General features: G+C 41.9%; 1 protein-coding gene across 1 annotated transcript in view; it reads right to left on the reverse strand.

Moving 5' to 3' along the window:
- Positions 1–20,409, reverse strand: part of nfkb1 (nuclear factor of kappa light polypeptide gene enhancer in B-cells 1) — a 64,662-nt gene that overhangs the window by 22,875 nt on the left and 21,378 nt on the right. Inside the window, exons 6-11 of the mRNA XM_055160085.1 lie at positions 12,507–12,655; positions 6,776–6,939; positions 6,526–6,684; positions 3,149–3,253; positions 1,875–1,966; positions 1,092–1,273 (exon numbers count right to left, since the gene is read on the reverse strand). Of these exons, the coding sequence (XP_055016060.1) occupies positions 1,092–1,273; positions 1,875–1,966; positions 3,149–3,253; positions 6,526–6,684; positions 6,776–6,939; positions 12,507–12,655 (851 nt within the window). The remainder of the gene's footprint in view (positions 1–1,091; positions 1,274–1,874; positions 1,967–3,148; positions 3,254–6,525; positions 6,685–6,775; positions 6,940–12,506; positions 12,656–20,409) is intronic.

A 20,409-nucleotide genomic window follows, 5' to 3' on the forward strand; every position in this document is an offset into this window, starting at 1 on the left:
ACATGTCTGGTGATATGACCTGGGTGCATGTCCTATGACCTGGAGATGTGTCCTATGACCTGGGGGCATGTGCTATGACCTGGAGATGTGTCCTATGACCTGGGTGCATGTCCTATGACCTGGAGATGTGTCCTATGACCTGGGTGCATGTCCTATGACCTGGGAGCGTGTCCTGTGCTCTGTGGGCGTGTCCTATGACCTGGGTGCATGTTCTATGACCTGGGTGCACGTCCTATGACCTGGGTGTGTCCTATGACCTGGGTGCATGTCCTATGACCTGGGTGCATGTCCTATGACCTGGAGGCATGTCTGTACCTATGACCTGTGGGTGGTAGGTGAAAGGGGGCATGTCCTGTGCTCGGTGGGCATGTCTTATGACCTGGGGGACATGTCTGGTGATATGACCTGGGTGCATGTCCTATGACCTGGAGATGTGTCCTATGACCTGGGGGCATGTGCTATGATATGGAGGCATGTCCTATGACCTGGGAACATGTCTTGACTGTACCTATGACCTGAGTGCATGTTCCATGCCTTGGGTGCATGTCCTATGACCTGGGTGTGTGTCTTGTCCGTACCTATAATCTGTGGGTAGTAGGTGAATGGAGTGTCCTGTGCTCGATGGGTGTGTCCTGTGACCTGGAGGCGTATCGTACGACCTGGGTGCATGTTTTGTCTGTACCTATGATCTGTGGGTGGTAGGGGAAGGGGGTGTGTCTTGTGACCTGGGTGCATGTCCTATGACCTGGGAGCGTGTCCTGTGCTCTGTGGGCGTGTCCTATGACCTGGGTGCATGTTCTATGACCTGGGTGCACGTCCTATGACCTGGGTGCATGTTCTATGACCTGGGTGCGCGTTCTATGACCTGGGTGCAAGTCATATGACCTGAGTGCGTGTCATATGACCTGGGTGCGTGTTCTATGACCTGGGTGCGTGTCCTATGACCTGAGTGCGTGTCCTATGACCTGAGTGCGTGTCCTATGACCTGGGTGCATGTCTTGTCTGTACCTATGATCTGTGGGTGGTAGGGGAAAGGGGTGTGTCTTGTGACCTGGGTGCATGTTCTATGACCTGCGTGCGCGTTCTATGACCTGCGTGCGTGTCCTATGACCTGGGTGCGTGTCTTGTCTGTACCTATGATCTGTGGGTGGTAGGTGAAGGGTTTGGGTTCGCTGGTCTCGTTGTCAGACTTCCTCTTGAGTTGGACGAACACAGACGTGGGCTTCTGCAGGTTCAGGTCGCGGTACTTTGGAGTTTTGAACACGATGGCAAACTGCAAGAAAACAAAAGCAGCCAAACATTAACAGAGTGAGAGACTGAACGAAGACCGAGGTTAAAAATTTAAGTAGTAGTAGTAGTAGTAGTAGTAGTAGTAGTAGTAGTAGTAGTAGTAGTAGTAGTAGTAGTAGTAGTAGTAATAGTCAGATGTGGGACCAAGTCATTGTTTTGCAAGTTTCAAGTAAGTCTCAAGTCTTTGACCTCAAATCCGAGTCCCAAGTCAAATACAGGCAAGTCCAAGCAAATCTCAAGTCACTGGCCCATAAGTCCAAGTCAAGTCCAAGTCATCTGCTTTGAGCTTCAAGTCATTTCAAGTCTTTAAACCAAAGTGCTTAGATTTTCGCAATTTATATGAATTTTAAAGCAAATTCTACTTATAAAATCATAGTATTTTTAGATATGAGTATCTATAGCGTATGTAAGAGTTGTAGAAATGTATTTTTTTCCTTTTAAAATGTTTAAATAAGGTCTTAGAGTGAATCATTACGCTCAGAATAGAAAGAATTCAGATTTAAAAGTGCTTCTCAAGTCACAGGCCTCAAATCCAAGTCTTACTCCATTTTATCAAGTAGTACTAGTAGTAGTTGTAGTAGTACCTGTCTGTGTACGTCAGTGGGTGAGAAGTCCCCCAGGGCCTGCCAGGTCACACCAGAGTTGTCCTCCTCATAGAAGCGCACTTGGATATCATCTACAACACAAAAATGAACAAACATTGAGATACACAGTAAATCCTCTGTCCCCCAAATATTTAAGATACGTAGACGTAGGGCTGGGCAATATGGATCAAAAAATATATCTCGATATATTTTGCTATATCTCGATATACGATATATATCTCGATATATGTTCAAGAAAAAATAACCCCCTAAAACTATAAACTGCAAAAACAAATCTGCCAAATTCCACAAGGTCCTTTTTTTTAAAATTGAAGTGTAAGAGGTCGACAGTTTAACATTTAAGAACATTTAAGATTACAAAAAACCCTAATTACATAAATAATAATTTAACTGTAAAATAAAAGAAATAATACATATTTTCTTTTTTCATTCATAAATAAAATAACTCAACACAAGCTCATCTTTGCATTAACTCTGTTATCCAGACCATAATCATAACCATGAGCTCATTTAGCAGAAGAAGCTCAGGATGTTCCTTATTTCAATAGATCCATGTTATTATCCAGCAGTGAGGAGCTCTGAGGTTTAATCTCACAATCCACTGCAGATCAAATCAAACGTTTCCAAACACTGTTGTACAAGTTACACTGCAGCAGATTATTAATTTAAATATTCTGCATAAATAAACTTTACATTGCTAAACTTTACAATAAATAAAGCATAACGACTCTAGAGCCACATCAGCCATTTTGACATTATAATGTGTTTAATACAGTTTTGCGCACGTGCGTTTACATTTTACAGAAACGAAACTTAAGCACATGGCTCATTTGCATAAACAGCGCGCTTCTCGTGCAGCTCAGCTCGTTTAGCTTCTTCCTGGCTAAAGGACGCGACTCGATGGAATATGAGGATGTGCTGCTGATGTTCTTGTCTGTAAATGGTGGAAAAGGTTCGTGGTGCTTGAAGTTTTTCACTGGCACCAACTTTCGGTGTTCACGGCGATAGTGACGAGTGAAGGAGACACGAGCGAACAAAATCAGGGAGGCGGGGGCAACGAGAGAGAAGACAAACAAGTGAAGTGGCGAAATCAGAATTGAATATAAGCATTATATCGATATATACGATATGTCAGAATTCATATCGAGTTTAAAAAAACTATCTCGATATATTTAAAATATCGATATATCGCCCACCCCTACGTAGATGTACAACCTCTGTAGTAGTAGTAGTAGTAGTAGTAGTAATTTTACCTTTCTGTACTTTGTCACAGAGCAGGTAGACCTCCTCTCCTCCGGTCACACATCCTGCTGTCCGGTCCATCCGTACGATCTTCAGGTTTGAAGCGTTCGGAGCCTCTGAGAAAGAGAGGAAACATTAGAGACGTTTCGCCCTGACATGAGTCTGTGTGGACAGAGACACAGAGACCAGAATTTGACTAAAGGCCATCGCACACCGGGACGCTTTGACGTCTCCATGGTTTGTTGAGTCGGGATGGGGCACCGCGGCGCTCTGTGACCAACAGAAACTTTGCTGTAAAACTTTGCGAAAAGCCAAAGAAAGCCCCATTGTTCAACTCTGCACAACAGCAGCTCCTCTCTGTGCAGGAAACTCTCGCCTCACATTAAACTCACTATAACTGCGCCTTCCCTCTGCTCTCACAGCCTCGCTCTGTGTCAGTAATCTGCAGATAAAAACGCTCATTTAAAACACAGCAAGAGTTGTGTTAAAGCCTTTTAAAGAGCTGCGACGTGCGGCGTTGTTGAAGGTTGTTGAAGGCACTAAATATCTCGAACAGTATTTAATTCTATTCAGATCCTTCTACAGTTTACGCCACGCAGATCAGATATTTTCTTTTGTCCCAAGACTCAAAAAGCAAATAGGAAAACACTCATTTAAATATAAAGCTCCTTCTGATTGGAACAATATTCGCTCATCGATTCACGCGTTAAAGGTTGTATAGAGGATTTTCCAAGGAACGAGAAATCCAGCGACTGTTTGTCCTTTTTCAAATGTTGCGCATGCGTGAAACCACCCCCCCTCCCCTACAGCTCCTACGTAGAAACGCCTCCTCCCTCCTCCTCCTTACGCCAGAAACAGGTTTGTTTACAGCCGGTGCTGCACATGACTTGTAAACAACTAACTACAGTGTTGGTTAGGCAAGACGGAGAAGTGAGGAGCGGGGGGAGCGGGTGTGCGGACATTTCGTTCGCGGACGAGAAGTGAGGAGCAGGGAGAGGAGAGAGGAGAGAGGAGAGAGGAGAGGGGGGGGGTGCGCGGAGATTCCGTGCCCGGAGAAGTGAGGAGCAGGGGGAAGAGCGGAACGGGCAGCGGGGAGAGGAGAGGAGCAGGAAAGGGGTGCAGAGAAGGTTGCGCGGAGATTCCGTGCGAATGAACTAGCTACAACACGCAGCAGCAAGCGGACTCTTTCTTTGCCTTGAAAATTACGTTTTCAGACATAGGATATCGCTTTCGTGTCCTGAAAAACGTTTGTCTAGCTCTTGGAAATAAAGTACGTTTTCATAATAAGCAGAAGTTTCCTGTCCAGGAGTAATTTGTGGACCAGTGCGTCAGTCTTTAGACCCTGCGTCTGCTTCAGTCGCGCCATCGCTGGAATGAATCTCCAAGAATCACCTTAGTTTGGCTTCGCTGCTTTTCCCCTTGTCTTCTTCTTTCAGCGACCTCAAAAACGGACTTTCTTTTGCGGCGAACTGCTCCTGGATTCTTTGTCTGCCATTGCAACAAACTTTGTGCGAACTGCGAGGAAGATATAGGTCAAAAAAAGCCGCTAAGAACTGTTGCGTTGGTGGAGTAAACAGCGTCTGTGCGTCTTGCGTCTGTGGACTGCGTGACAGTCGTACGTAAACCACGTACTGGCGGCGCAGGCAAGTCAGTTACACTAGAAACGTAGGGAGATTGATTGACAGCCTGTCAGCTCACAGATAACGAGGCAGTGTCATTATCTATTGGCAAATGTTTAGCCCCACCACGTCCAGAGTTGATGAATTTTTATTCTCTTTTTTTTGGTCATCATAATTACAAGGCTACTGCATCTCTATAATCTATCATTGACAATTTGAAACAAAAAAAACAAAAAAAAATCCTCCATACAACCCTTAACTTCTGTCTCTTCATTTAAAAATGCTCTGGTTTAATATTTACAGAACTTGTGTAATCGTTTTTGATCATTTTGTTGAATTTTGTTGTTCATCTTGTTGTATTTTGTGACTATATTTCAACTCTGTCTTAGTTTTTCATCAAATCCACTCGGGTGTCCCAGCACGACTTCAGTAAACTACAAAGCCGCACCACCCACAGAACACACAAACACACACGGAGCAGACAGCGACCGCACAGACAAAAACACCCACAGACACTCATCACTCCACGCCGACGAGGAACGGAACGGAGGAACGAACCGAAAAAGCGAGCGCAATGTGCCACTTCTAGACACGACTGAACAACTGAGTCACTGCGAACACGCCGACAATCCAGCGATCCCAGACACACCCTCCCTACACGCCACAACTGAACAAAGCCCAGAGTCACCGTGAACGAACAAACAAAACCACTCACCCATCACACTGTTGTGTTTCCTTTAAAGTCTGGTGTGGTTTATTTGTGAAATAAGTTCAAAAATAGACCATTTAATGACTTATAATCCAGAGCGACTAATAGTCAAGTGTAAGTGTGTGTGTGTGTGGTTGTGTTGATTTTGCTGTTTTGTTTTTTTCTAAGTTTGTTTGAATTTATTAGAGCTGTCAAGCGATTAAAACAATTGAGAGATTAATTAATTATGATCTGTAATTAATTAATTAATCTAATTAATCTTTTTTTTAATCTCACCTAAAAATTGCTGAGAAAAGCTTCAACTTGAGGTATTTTCATTTGGATTCATTATTACATTATTTTCATACTATCATTAACATTTTTATATAAGTATTATCATTATTACTGTTACTAATCTGCAGAAATAAACTCAACTTCACAACATATAAACATAAACACTCTAGAGCCACATCAGCCCGTTTGACATTATAATGCGTTTTATGCATTTTTTACAGAAACGAAACAAAAAATGCATGCATGCATGGCTAATTTGCATAAACTAAGTGGAGAAAAGGGAAAAAAAAGCTCTTGTGCGCTGATGCGGTTCAGCTTCTGTTGGACTTCAAGGACACGACTCAGTGGAATATAGATGTTCTTTCTGTGACAGAGGGATGTTGATGCTGAAGGTGAGTCTGTTCTGTGTCTGTGTCGTGATGTTTTCAGAGATCAGACATGTGCAGGTTTATCGCAAATGCAGCGAGAACGGGAATGAAAATTACAATTCTTTGCGGGAGCGAGCGGAGCAGGACTGCACAGTGCGGGACTGTGTCCACACAACACATAAAAACAGATTTTATAATAAGGCAACTTGCGTACAGAAACAGTAAAGTTAGAGATTAAAAATTAGATTAATGAGATTAAAAAACATAACGCTCTAAATATGACTGTAATTAATTAATCGCAATTAACGCGATAATTTGACACCCCTAGAATTTATGCAGTCTACTGTCTGCCCTACTGTATCTGTCTACTGCTATAGAAATCCAAACTGCGCGACATCTCAAGGGACGTTTGGACTCACTGCTGTCGTAGATGGGCTCAGACACCACCGGCTCCAGCCTCCGAGAGAATCCTCCATCACTGTCGGGCAAGAAGGCGGTGAACATGAGTCGGACCACGCTCAGATCCATCTCTTTGGACTGGAGACAGGCCACGGACGAGATCAGACTGCGCTGCTGGTCTGAAAGCACAAAAACGTCAAAGTGTTTACGTGGTTTTGATTTGTCTCTAATGTGATTTTAAGGTATTTCGAACTGTACTACACAAATTACCCGTGAGTTCTCTGGGCGTGCGGACCTCCCCCTGCTGGGCGTCGATGTCTGGGTGGATCTGGACTCCACAGTTGTAGCCCATCTTGAAGGCCTCCACCATGCGCTCCTCCAGGGTCTTGGCCACGTTCTTCTTGGTCACGTGGAGGATGCCCAGGTTTGGAAAACTACAGTGGAAAAAGTGTGAGTGAGTTCGAGCAGCTCTGATGTTAAACTCCTGCGTTCGCTCGGGTTTAATTAAAACTTTGGCATTTGAAAAAAAACAATGGGAAGTGCCTGAAAAATATCGATGAACTAATGAAATTCACGGTTCACACGGTGTGCAAAATATCTATCATCAAATTAAATAATAAAATACATCGCTGTATCGATCTATCAAAAACAGTATTTATTGTATTTTTTTACCTAATTATTTTTGGACAATTCCACAATTTTGTTCTTTGTTTAGAGAAAGGAAACTTGTTTATGCAATACACCTGACACATATTCACAATTTTGATGATTAAAACTGGGTACAATATTTTTTTTTCATGGTTCAGGTGTTTCCTGCGACTTATATATTAAAGTTTTCACAGTGAAGCGGTGAGAGGTTCTAGTCTTGTGTGTCAGTATCTGCTGCTCCTGTTCCTCCTGTACCACTGTCACTTGGCTCTACTGCGCATGTCTCCTGCAGAAAGAGCCTCTGTCCTGTCTGTATCATGTCAGTCGATCGCACCATTACTTCTGCACCACTGAACAATTTAACATTTAAACAAACTTATAAAGACGACTGAGAAAACTGAACACAAATGTCCCCAAAAAGAAAATCAGATTTACAGATTACAAACTGCAAGTCGTGAAATCTGCAGCTGAAAACGGTAATCGAGCAGCAGAAAGAAAGAAAGTTTGGAGTGAGAGAGAAACTTGTGACACCGGGAGGATGCACCATGAAACTTTCCTGAAGTCACTGGATGGATGGACAAAGTCTGGACTTCAGTGACACCGAAACCATCCTGTCGGGATTCAGAAAGGCCGGAATAATTCTAACTGGAACTGATGCTGAGTCTGACGACAGCGACACAGAAGAGGAAGCGGCGCTCTGTTTACCTCCGGAGGTCGTGGAGTTGCTCAGAAGTGACACCGAGGATGAAGAATTTAATGGATTTAGTGATTTGGAGTGAGATGGAGAGTTTGTTAAACTTGTTCTGTTCTGTTGTTTATGTTATAGTTTATCTGAAGAACTGTTCATATGTGACGTTAACAGTCTGTCCAGTCAGTCTCTCTTCTATTGTTTTTACTACAACTTGACTTGACACAGGAAATGTCGGTTCCTGGTCTCAGATTTTATCAAATAAACTTCCCCCAAAAAGTGCGACTTATACTCCGGAGTGACTAACCCCGAATTCACACCAGAAGATGCAGCAGCGCTTCATGTAGGCGGAGCTGCGCGTACTGTCATTAAAAGATCAGATACAGGAACATAGAAGCCAAAAAATCTGACTTGGGTCACTTCAGGCTGCAGTCTGAACGCAGCCTTATAGTGCGAAAAATACGGTATTTAAAATGAGTCATTAAACGTCTGGTGAGAGTTTAGAGTTTAAATATTAATGTTTATTCTAGTTTAACAGCGTCCATGTTGTATACTCAAGTGCACAGAAGGCTATTATGTCATTTTATAATTGTGGTTGGTTCTTAAAAGTAACTCTCTAGTACCTGTGTGTTTATACATGTGCATTATGTAACAAATAAAGGTGAATAATAATAAGTTTGCACAGGTCGTGGTTTATCACAGACACGGATCAGTGATTCTGTGTGAGACTTTAGAGCTTTAAACTACACACGTTCCTTTTTGTAACAGTAAACGTGGAGCTGGTTTAAGCTGTGGATGAATCAGGGCGATACTTTTATATTGTTCTATAGAAACGTGTATGAAACAAAAGACACTTTGTCATGTTAATCTTAAATTAAACTGCGCCCAAACCGCACAGGAAAACAGAAAAATACTAGTAACATGTGTGTACTTATATGTGAAAAGGCACATTAAACTCATGATTCACTTTCAAATCTTCAGAAATCTCACTCCATGCTTTCTTCTTTCTGCTCTTGTGTAAATATCTTATAAAAAATACACATATAACATATAAATACTTATATCTGTAGTCCTGTAAATCAGAACAACATGAAGAGTCGACTGAACCAATTAAAGAACTACACGACTAAAGGAAGACAGCCCTAGTAAAAGGTACAGACTGTAGTACTTTTGTAGTAATTTGTACCTGATAGTGGAGTCTTCAGGCTGCAGAACAATAGTATTATAAACAGTATAGTAGTATTTTTGGTAGTACTTTTGGTAGAACTCATGTAGTACCTGACTGTCTTGAGGCAGTAGGTTAACAGTGTCATAAACAGTAAATATAGTAGTACTTTTGCAGTAATTTGTACCTGATAGTGGAGTCTTTGGGCTGCCGGTTGCTAGTATTATAAGTATAGTAGTACTTTTGGTAGTACTTTTACAGTACCTGATAGTAGAGTATTAGAGCTGCAGGTTAATAGTGTAATAAACAGTAGTATTTTTGGTAGTACTCTTGCAGTACCCAATAGTGAAGTCTTTAGACTACAGATTAATAGTATGAACAGTATAAAGAACAGTACTTTTGGTCGTACTTTTGCAGTACCTGATAGTGGAGTCTTTGGGCTGCAGGTCGGTAGTATTACAAACAGTACATGTAGTAGTATTTTTGGTATTCTTATAGAAGGTCAGTAGTATAATAAAGCATATGTGTTGTAGTACTTTTGGTAGTACTTTTGCTGTAAGTGATAGTAAATATGTGTATATATATATATATATATATATATATATATATATATATATATACACATATATATATAGTATTATAAACAGTATATGAAGTAGTATTTTTGTCTTTAGGCTACAGACTAATAGTATTATGAATAGTATGTAAACTTTTGGTAGTACTTTTACAGTACCTGATAGGAGAGTCTTTAGGTTACAGGTTAAAAGTATTATAAACACTATATATAGTGGTACTTTCGGTAGTATTTTTGGTAGTACTCTTGCAGTACCCAATAGTGAAGTCTTCAGTCTACATAGTAATAGTATTATGTGTATACAGTATAAATAATAAATAAGTACTTTTGATAGTGCTTTTGCAGACAGTATACGGTAGTACTTTTGGTAGTATTCTTGCAGTACACGATGGTACGGATGAGTCTTTAGACTGCAGGTTGGTCGTATAATGAAACATATAGTAGTAGTACTTTTGGTAGTACTCTTGTCGTACCTGATGGTGGAGTCTTTAGGCTGCAGGTTGGTAGTATTATGAACAGTATATGATAGTACTTTTGGTAGTACTTTTGCAGTGATAGCAGAATCTTTAGGCTACAGGTTAAAAGTATTATAAACAGTATATACATAGTAGTACTTTTAGCAGTACCTGATAGTCGAGTATTAGAGCTGCAGGTTAATAGTATTATAAACAGTATATATAGTAGTACTTTTGGTAGTACTTTTGCAGTACCTGACAGAAGAGTCTTTGGGCTGCAGGTCGGTAGTATTATACAGTATATAATAGTACTTTTTGTAGTACTTTTGTAGTACCTGATAGTAGAGTCTTTGGGCTGCAGGTCAGTAGTATTATATATATATAATAGTACTTTTTGTAGTACTTTTGTAGTACCTGATAGCAGAGTCTTTGGGATGCAGGTCAGTAGTATTATACAGTATATATAAGTACTTTTTGTAGTACTTTTGTAGTACCTGATAGTAGAGTCTTTGGGCTGCAGGTCAGTAGTATTATACTGTATATTGTAGTACTTTTGTAGTACCTGATAGTAGAGTCTTTGGGCTGCAGGTCAGTAGTATTATACAGTATATAATAGTACTTTTTGTAGTACTTTTGTAGTACCTGATAGTAGAGTCTTTGGGCTGCAGGTCAGTAGTATTATACAGTATATAATAGTACTTTTTGTAGTACTTTTGTAGTACCTGATAGTAGAGTCTTTGGGCTGCAGGTCAGTAGTATTATACAGTATATAATAGTACTTTTTGTAGTACTTTTGTAGTACCTGATAGTAGAGTCTTTGGGCTGCAGGTCAGTAGTATTATACAGTATATAATAGTACTTTTGTAGTACTTTTGTAGTACCTGATAGTAGAGTCTTTGGGCTGCAGGTCAGTAGTATTATACAGTATATAATAGTACTTTTTGTAGTACTTTTGTAGTACCTGATAGTAGAGTCTTTGGGCTGCAGGTCAGTAGTATTATACAGTATATAATAGTACTTTTGTAGTACTTTTGTAGTACCTGATAGTAAGAGTCTTTGGGCTGCAGGTCAGTAGTATTATACAGTATATAATAGTACTTTTTAGTACTTTTGTAGTACCTGATAGTAGAGTCTTTGGGCTGCAGGTCAGTAGTATTATACAGTATATAATAGTACTTTTGTAGTACTTTTGTAGTACCTGATAGTAGAGTCTTTGGGCTGCAGGTCAGTAGTATTATACAGTATATAATAGTACTTTTGTAGTACTTTTGTAGTACCTGATAGTAGAGTCTTTGGGCTGCAGGTCAGTAGTATTATACAGTATATAATAGTACTTTTTGTAGTACTTTTGTAGTACCTGATAGTAGAGTCTTTGGGCTGCAGGTCAGTAGTATTATACAGTATATAATAGTACTTTTTGTAGTAGTACTTTTGTAGTACCTGATAGTAGAGTCTTTGGGCTGCAGGTCAGTAGTATTATACAGTATATAATAGTACTTTTGTAGTACTTTTGTAGTACCTGATAGTAGAGTCTTTGGGCTGCAGGTCAGTAGTATTATACAGTATATAATAGTACTTTTGTAGTACTTTTGTAGTACCTGATAGTAGAGTCTTTGGGCTGCAGGTCAGTAGTATTATACAGTATATAATAGTACTTTTGTAGTACTTTTGTAGTACCTGATAGTAGAGTCTTTGGGCTGCAGGTCAGTAGTATTATACAGTATATAATAGTACTTTTGTAGTACTTTTGTAGTACCTGATAGTAGAGTCTTTGGGCTGCAGGTCAGTAGTATTATACAGTATATAATAGTACTTTTGTAGTACTTTTGTAGTACCTGATAGTAGAGTCTTTGGGCTGCAGGTCAGTAGTATTATACAGTATATAATAGTACTTTTTGTAGTACTTTTGTAGTATCTGATAGTAGAGTCTTTGGGCTGCAGGTCAGTAGTATTATACAGTATATAATAGTACTTTTGTAGTACTTTTGTAGTACCTGATAGTAGAGTCTTTGGGCTGCAGGTCAGTAGTATTATACAGTATATAATAGTACTTTTGTAGTACTTTTGTAGTACCTGATAGTAGAGTCTTTGGGCTGCAGGTCAGGTAGTATTATACAGTATATAATAGTACTTTTTGTAGTACTTTTGTAGTACCTGATAGTAGAGTCTTTGGGCTGCAGGTCAGTAGTATTATACAGTATATAATAGTACTTTTTGTAGTACTTTTGTAGTACCTGATAGTAGAGTCTTTGGGCTGCAGGTCGGTAGTATTATACAGTATATAATAGTACTTTTGTAGTACTTTTGTAGTACCTGATAGTAGAGTCTTTGGGCTGCAGGTCGGTAGTATTATACAGTATATAATAGTACTTTTGTAGTACTTTTGTAGTACCTGATAGTAGAGTCTTTGGGCTGCAGGTCAGTAGTATTATACAGTATATAATAGTACTTTTGTAGTACTTTTGTAGTACCTGATAGTAGAGTCTTTGGGCTGCAGGTCGGCGATGCAGATTCCCTTGTCACACTGTTTGCCCACGAGGCTGTGCGCGTGAAGCTGAGGATGATGAGTAACTGTGACCAGCTGCACCACCACTCGCGCTGGGCCCTGGTAGTTACAGATCTGAGAGACAAGACGCAGGAAACAGTCAGACTTATACTTGAATTCAACGTTTTTAATATTTATTATCTATTTTTTAATATGAAACACAAAAACATTTCAGGTTAAATCATCTGTCTGGGGGTGGGGAAGGTTCTGATTGGACAGAGACACGAACGTATTTCCGTCGAACCGGAAGAAAACACACACTTCAGCTGCCACCGGCTTTTCTGTCATCTCGGTTTGTCGTTACGCCGCGGACACAAACACGATCCAAACTTTTTCCGATGATAATTGCGAAGCAGCAGCTGGAGAATTCTCTCATCACGCTTTACGTCTGTCGGCTGAGGAGGAGAAGGGAAGAGGAAGACAAAGTGAGTGTGATGCTGCTCTACCTCAGCCCACTCCCACATCCCGCTCACAAATCCAAAGAGACGTGGAGGAAAGTCCGAAGCCAGAACTGGTGGAGCCGAGCGTGCGCTGAACGACTGGAATTATTTTTAAGAAGAATAAACCTTTACATGATCGAGGAATAAATCAATTCGGCTTTAAAATCGGAATAAACCACACACTTACTTCAGAATTCTGTTTAATTTCATTAGGACTTAAAGGTTGTATAGAGGATTTTTTAAGGGAAAAGAAATACAGCGACAGTCCTTTTTCAAATGTTGCGCATGTGTGACACCACCTTCCTCCTCCACAGCCTCAGTAGAAACATCTCCTCCTCCCGCCTCTTTACTCTAGAAATCACGTTTGTTTACAGCCAGTGCGCGTTCAGAATTACAGTTGAAGTTTCCTGTCTAGAAGTAATTCAGCAACCGACACGTCTTCAGTCTTTAGACCCTTCGTCAGCTTCAGTCGCGCCATCGCTGGAAGAGATCTCCAAGAATCACCTCAGTTTGTCTTCGCTCCTTTTCTCCTTCTCTTCTTCTTTCAGCGACCTCAAAAACGGACTTTCTTTTGCGGAGAACTGGTCGTGGATTCTCGTCCGACATCGTGACAAACTTTGTGCGAACTGTGAGGAAGCTACAGTTTGAAAAAGCCTCTAAGAACCGCTGCGTAAACCATGTAATCCCAGCGCGCCGACGAGTCACTTACACTAGAAACGTAGGGAGTTTGATTGACAACCTAACAGCCAATAGAAAAAGAGGTAGTCTCGTTGTCTATTGGCTGATGTATATTTGGCCTCAACACGTCCACAGTTGATAGATTTTCATTCTTTTTTTTTAGTCGTCATAATTACAAGGCTGCTGTTTTTCTGTAATGGTATTTTAAACTTTCACTGAAATTTGAAACAAAACAAAAAAATCTTCCATACAACCTTTAAGTGTTTACATGGTCTTTTTAAAGCAGAATTCATTTTTATTCAGAATTAAATCTTTTTTATTCGGAATTAAAGCTCTCGTGTAATGAATCAAGCAGAAGGAAGTGAGAAAAGAGAAATGAGACGTGGCCCTAGAATTCCCAGTGGTCTCTCATCCAAGTACTGACCAGGCCCGGTTCTGCTGAGCTTCTGAAATCGGGTTTTGACCTCCAGTATGGACACAAAAATAATATCGAAACTAGATACTCATTTGTGCAGATATCGATATTAAAAAAGTTACATTCACAGGACAGAAATGAAACTTTCCTGACCATAATTTTTAAGAAGAATAAACGTTTACACGATCGAGGAATAAATTAATTTGGTTTAAACCGCCCACTTACTTCAGAATTAAGTTTAATTTCATTAGGAATTAAGTGTTCACATGGTATTTTTAAAGTGGAATTAAAGCTCTCAATTAAACGTGGCAATTCTAAAGATGGTCAGGAAAGTTTCATTCATGGGAGACCATTGGGAATTCCAGGGCCACATCTCATTTCTCTTTCCTCGCTTCCTTCTCCTTGATTCATTACATGAGAGCTTTAATTCCAATTAAAAATGATTTAATTCTGAATAAAAATGAATTCCGTTTTAAAAAGACCATGTAAGCACTTAATTCCTTATGAAATTAAACTTAATTCCGAACTAAGTGTGTGGTTTATTCCGATTTTAAAGCCGAATTAATTTATTCCTCGATCATGTAAACGTTTATTCTTCTTAAAAATAATTCCGGTCGTTCAGTTCATGCCGATGATCCGGCTCCACCAGTCCTGGCTTCGGACTTTCCTCCACGTCTCTTTGGATTTGTGAGCGGGATGTGGGAGTGGGCTGAGGTAGAGCAGCCTCACACTCACTTTGTCTTCCTCTTCCCTCCTCGTCGGCCGACAGAACGACCGCGGAAAAAGTTTGGATCGTGTTTGCGTCCGCGGCGTAACGACAAACCGAGATGACAGAAAAGCCGGTAGCAGCTGAAGTGTGTGTTTTCTTCCGGTCGACGTAAATACGTTCGTGTCTCTGTCCAATCAGAACCTTCCCCACCCCCAGACACTGAAATCACGGAATTAAATAAAGACGATTTAACGAGTTTTCCATGTAAACCTCAATTCAGAATTATTATTTTCATTCAGAACTATTAATTCTGAATTAAAAAACATCATGAAAACGTACCCAACTAATAAAAATAATTCTGTGAAATTAAGGTTTAAACGGTTAGAAAAATGCCGTCGATTCTCCCTTAAATCTGGATGAGATATTTGATGACTCTTTCTGTTTTAAAACTCACTGATACTTCCTGTATTTTAGTTTATTTTTTTTCCACAACAACAAAATTAACATTAACACCGTTTACAGTCACCTACAGAACATAAATCACAGACTACAAAACCTGAACCAGGACTAAACCAGGACTAATCTTGGACTTGAGAGCGAGAGAGAGAACCCCGAGCCCGTGGAGCAGGGTGTCCGCAAAGTGCGATCGGGCGACAGCTGCACTTCGCCCCGTGTGGCGCGTCAGTCCTGGTTCAGTCCTGGTTCGGTCCTGGTTCGGTCCTGGTTCGGGTCCTGGTTCGGTCCAGGTTCGGTCCAGGTTCAGTCCTGTTTTAGACCTCCTGGTTCAGTCCTCGTCCTGGTTCAGTCCTGGTTCAGGTCCTCGTCCTGGTTCAGTCCTGGTCAGTCCTCGTCCTGTTCAGTCCTGGTTCGGTCCTGGTCGGTTCGGTCCTGGTTCAGCCCTGGTTCGGTCCTGGTTTAGACCTGGTTTAGTCATGTTTTAGACCTCCTGGTTTGGACCTGGTTCGGTCCTAGTTCAGTCCTGGTTCAGTCCTGGTTCGGTCCTGGTTCAGTCCTGGTTTAGACCCGATTTAGTCCTGTTTAAGACCTTCTGGTTCAGTCCTGGTTCAGTCCTGGTTAGGTTCCTGGTTCAGTCCTGGTTTGGTCCTGGTTCAGTCCTGGTTCGGTCCTGGTTTGGTCCTGGTTCAGTCCTGGTTTGGTCCTGGTTCAGTCCTGGTTTGGTCCTGGTTCGGTCCTGTTTTAGACCTGGTTCAGTCCTGGTTCAGTCCTAGTTCAGCCCTGGTTCAGTCCTGGTTCAGTCCTGGTTCAGTCCTGGTTTAGTCCTGGTTCAGTCCTGGTTCAGTCCTGGTTCGGGCCTGGTTCAGTCCTGTTTTAGACCTGGTTCAGTCCTGGTTCAGTCCTGGTTTAGACCCGGTTTAATCCTGTTTAAGACCTCCTGGTTCAGTCCTGGTTCAGTCCTGGTTCAGTCCTGGTTCAGTCCTGTTTTAGACCTGGTTCAGTCCTGGTTCAGTCCTGGTTCAGTCCTGGTTCAGTCCTGGTTCAGTCCTGGTTCAGTCCTAGTCCTGAGTCCTGTTCAGTCCTGGTTCAGTCCTGGTTCAGTCAGTCCTGGTTCAGTCCTGTTTTAGACCTGGTTCAGTCCTGGTTCAGTCCTGGTTCAGTTTGGGTTCCCTGGTTCAGTCCTGGTTCAGTCCTGGTTTAGACCTGGTTTAGTCCTGTTTTTCCATGTAAACCTCAATTCAGAATTATTATTTCCACATAAACTCGACGGAGAACATTTAAACTCCGACCTGTTTAATTCAGATCGTCTAATTCTGATTTTAAAAGGTTTAAACGTCCTTCTTTGTGCGTCAATCCTCCCTTAAATCTGGATGTGATATTTGATGACTCTTTCTGTTTTAGAACTTACTCATACTTCCTGTTTTTTATTGTATGTTTTCCCCACAACCCACAACAACAAAATTAACCACAGTCACGATCAAACCAAACCAAAACACAATTAGAAAAACACGAAAACCTCCCCTGTACTTCTCACTTTTAAACAAACTCAGCCGTAATTCACTCTACTTCCATTTAAACCCGCACGAATTCATGTTGGTGAAGCTGCCGTTTGGCGTTGAACAGGAAACCGTCGAAAGCACCGTGTTTCTAAGAACTGCCCAAACGAGCCGCCTGATTGGACGAGGTCAGGACCAGGAACGGGAAGTGGTTTTGAGTTATTCACTGCAGCGGATCAGGCAGACAGGAACAAAGGGAGCGGCTCTTATCTGATCACTTTTACTACAAACTACAAACGTGCGATTTTGCAAACGCCGAAAGTTTCGAGAGGACGGGGGGTGGGCGGGGCTACGGGGAAAACGGGGAAAAATCTCGAATTGCGATTGCTTTTCTTTTTTTTTTTTCCGTTCAGAGGTCACGTCCAGAGGAAATGACTAAAATTATACTGAAATTAATAAAAGATTCACATTTTCGAGCAGGATTGCGCAGATCTAAACTACAAGATTTGCAAATTTTAGACACGATAAGACCGAAGATTCTGAAATGATGGTATTTTGTGTCGATTTAAACTGCGATTTTAATTTGATTTGGATTAACCTGGTTTGGACCCTGTTTAGCTCTGGTTTAGTCCTGGTTCAGACCTGGTTTAGGTCTGATTAAGTTCTGGTTTTGGCCCTGGTGAAGGTCACAGTTTAGCCCTAGTTTGGTCTTGGTTTGAACCTGGTTTAGGCCCTGGTTTAGCTCTGGCTTCTCTGGCTTAGACCTCATTTAGTTTTGGTGAAGACCTGGTTTAGCCTCAGTTTGGGCCTAGTTTCGACCTGGTTTAGGTTGTAGTTTAGTCCCGAATTAGGCCCAGTTTAGACCTGGTTTACAACTGGTTTAGGTCCTAGTTTAGCCTTGGTCTAGGCCCTGGTTTAGTGCTGGCTTAGACACCATTTAGTTCTGGTTAAGGACTTGGTTTAGCCCTGGTTTAGGCCCTGGTTCAGACCTGGTTTAGGCCCTGGTTCAGACCTGGTTTAGGCCCTGGTTCAGACCTGGTTTAGGCCCTGGTTTTGGCCCTGGTTAAGGTCACAGTTTAGCCCTAGTTTGGTCTTGGTTTGAACCTGGTTTAGGCCTGGTTTAGCCTCAGTTTGGGCCTAGTTTTGACCTGGTTTAGGGCCCTGATTTAGGTTGTAGTTCAGGATTAGGCCCAGTATAGACCCGGTTTAGACCGGGTTTAGAGCTGGTTTAGCCCCTGGTTTAGGCTCAATATGGGCCTAGTTTCGACCTGGTTTAGGTTGTAGTTTAGTCCCGAATTAGGCCCGGTTTAGACCTGGTTTACAACTGGTTTAGGCCCTAGTTTAGCCACCATTTAGTTCTGGTTAAGGACCTGGTTTAGCCCTGGTTTATACCTGGTTTGGCTCTGGTTTAGACCCTGGTTTAGTCCTGGTTTAGCCCTGGTTTAGCCCTAGTTTAGACCCTGGTTTTGGTCCTGGTTTAGCTTTGGTTTAGGCCCTGGTTAAGGTCACAGTTTAGCCCTAGTTTGGTCTTGGTTTGAACCTGGTTTAGGCCCTGGTTTAGCCCTGTCTTAGACCTCATTTAGTTTTGGTGAAGCCCTGGTGTAGACCTGGTTTAGGCCCTGGTTTTGGCCCTGGTTAAGGTCACAGTTTAGCCCTAGTTTGGTCTTGGTTTGAACCTGGTTTAGGCCCTGGTTTAGCCCTGTCTTAGACCTCATTTAGTTTTGGTGAAGCCCTGGTGTAGACCTGGTTTAGCCTCAGTTTGGGCCTAGTTTCGATCAGGTTTAGGTTGTAATTTAATCCCGAATTAGGCCCGGGTTAGACCTAGTTTAAACCTGGTTTAGACCCGGTTTAGGGCCTGTTTTAGCCCTGGCTAAGAATCTATTTAGTTCTGCTTTAGTCCTGGTTTAGAGCTTGTTTAGACCCTGATCTAGACCTGGTTTAGTTCTAGTTTAGTTCTGGTTTAGGCCCTGTTTTAGTCCTGTTTTAGAGCTGATTTAGACCTGGTTTAGCCCCTGGTTTAGACCTGGTTTAGCCCCTGGTTTTGGCCCTGATTTAGCCTTGGTTTAGGCACTGGTTAAGGTCGTAGTTTAGCCCTAGTTTGGTCTTGGTTTGGTTCTGGTTTAGACCACAGTTTGTGGCTTGATTTAGTCTCAGTTTGGGCCTAGTTTCGACCTGGTTTAGGTTGTAGTTTAGCCCCAGATTAGACCCAGTTTAGACCTGTTTTAGGCCCTGGTTTAGACTTGGTTTAGACCCTGGTTTAGACCTGGTTTAGACCTGGTTTAGACCAGGTATAGACCTGGTCTAGACCCTGTTTAGACCTGGTTTAGACCTGGTATAGACCAGGTATAGACCTTGTTTAGACCTGGTTTAGACCTGGTTTAGACCTGGTTTAGTCCTGGTTTAGACCTGGTATAGACCTGGTTTAGTCCTGCCTGGTTTAGACCTGGTTTAGGGTTTAGACCTGGTTTAGACCTGGTTTAGTCCTGGTTTAGTCCTGGTTTAGACCTGGTTTAGACCTGGTTTAGTCCTGGTTTAGACCTGGTTTAGACCTGGTTCCTGGTTTAGACCTGGTTTAGACCTGGTTTAGTCCTGGTTTAGAGACCTGGTTTAGTCCTGGTTTAGTCCTGGTTTAGTTTAGACCTGGTTTAGTCCTGGTTTAGTCCTGGTTTTAGACCTGGTTTAGACCTGGTTTAGTCCTGGTTTAGACCTGGTTTAGTCCTGGTTTAGTCCTGGTTTAGACCTGGTTTAGTTCCTGGTTTAGACCTGGTTTAGACCTGGTTTAGTCCTGGTTTAGTCCTGGTTTAGACCTGGTTTAGTTTAGTCCTGGTTTAGACCTGGTTTAGACCTGGTTTAGTCCTGGTTTAGTCCTGGTTTAGACCTGGTTTTAGACCTGGTTTAGACCTGGTTTAGACCTGGTTTAGTCCTGGTTTAGACCTGGTTTAGACCTGGTTTAGACCTGGTTTAGACCTGGTTTAGACCTGGTTTAGTCCTGGTTTAGACCTGGTTTAGTCCTGGTTTAGACCTGGTTTAGACCTGGTACAGTAACAGTAGAACGAGGGGAAATCCCACATGTGGAAAGACTCGTAGCGAAGAGCAGGAAGTGCCGTAAATCAAAGGAAAGACAGAACCAGGAAGTGGAGTAAACCGGCTCATCTGGACCAAACCACTCAAACAGACTCGAGTCAAAACACACGACACAACGAAAACACAACTCTGCCCGACGTTAAATCACATCAACACTCGCTCCCCGTCGCTCCTCAAAACTCTCTCAGCCTCAGACAAAACAAAAATAATCAAACTCAATGAAAATGTAAACACACTTGTACAAAAATGTCACAATGGAACAGAACTCTGAACTGAACTGAACTAGACTCCCGAGTTTGTCCTGGTTTAGTCCCGTTATGGCTTGGTCCTAGGCCTGGTTTCGACCCTGGTTTAGTCCCGTTACAGTCCCGGTTCAGTCTGGTCTGATCTTGGTTTAGACCCTGGTTTCACCCTGTTATAGTTGTTGGTTTAGTCCTGGTTTAGATCCTGGTTTGGTCCTGATTTGGTCCTGGTTTAACCCTGTTTTAGTCCTGGTTTAGTCCTGATTTTGTCCTGGTTTAGGCCCTGGTTTTGTCCTGGTTTTGGCCCTG

Source organism: Boleophthalmus pectinirostris, unplaced genomic scaffold (assembly GCF_026225935.1).
Source record: "Boleophthalmus pectinirostris isolate CB_2022bp ecotype Guang Dong unplaced genomic scaffold, ASM2622593v1 HiC_scaffold_3, whole genome shotgun sequence".
Classification (NCBI taxonomy): domain Eukaryota; kingdom Metazoa; phylum Chordata; class Actinopteri; order Gobiiformes; family Gobiidae; genus Boleophthalmus; species Boleophthalmus pectinirostris.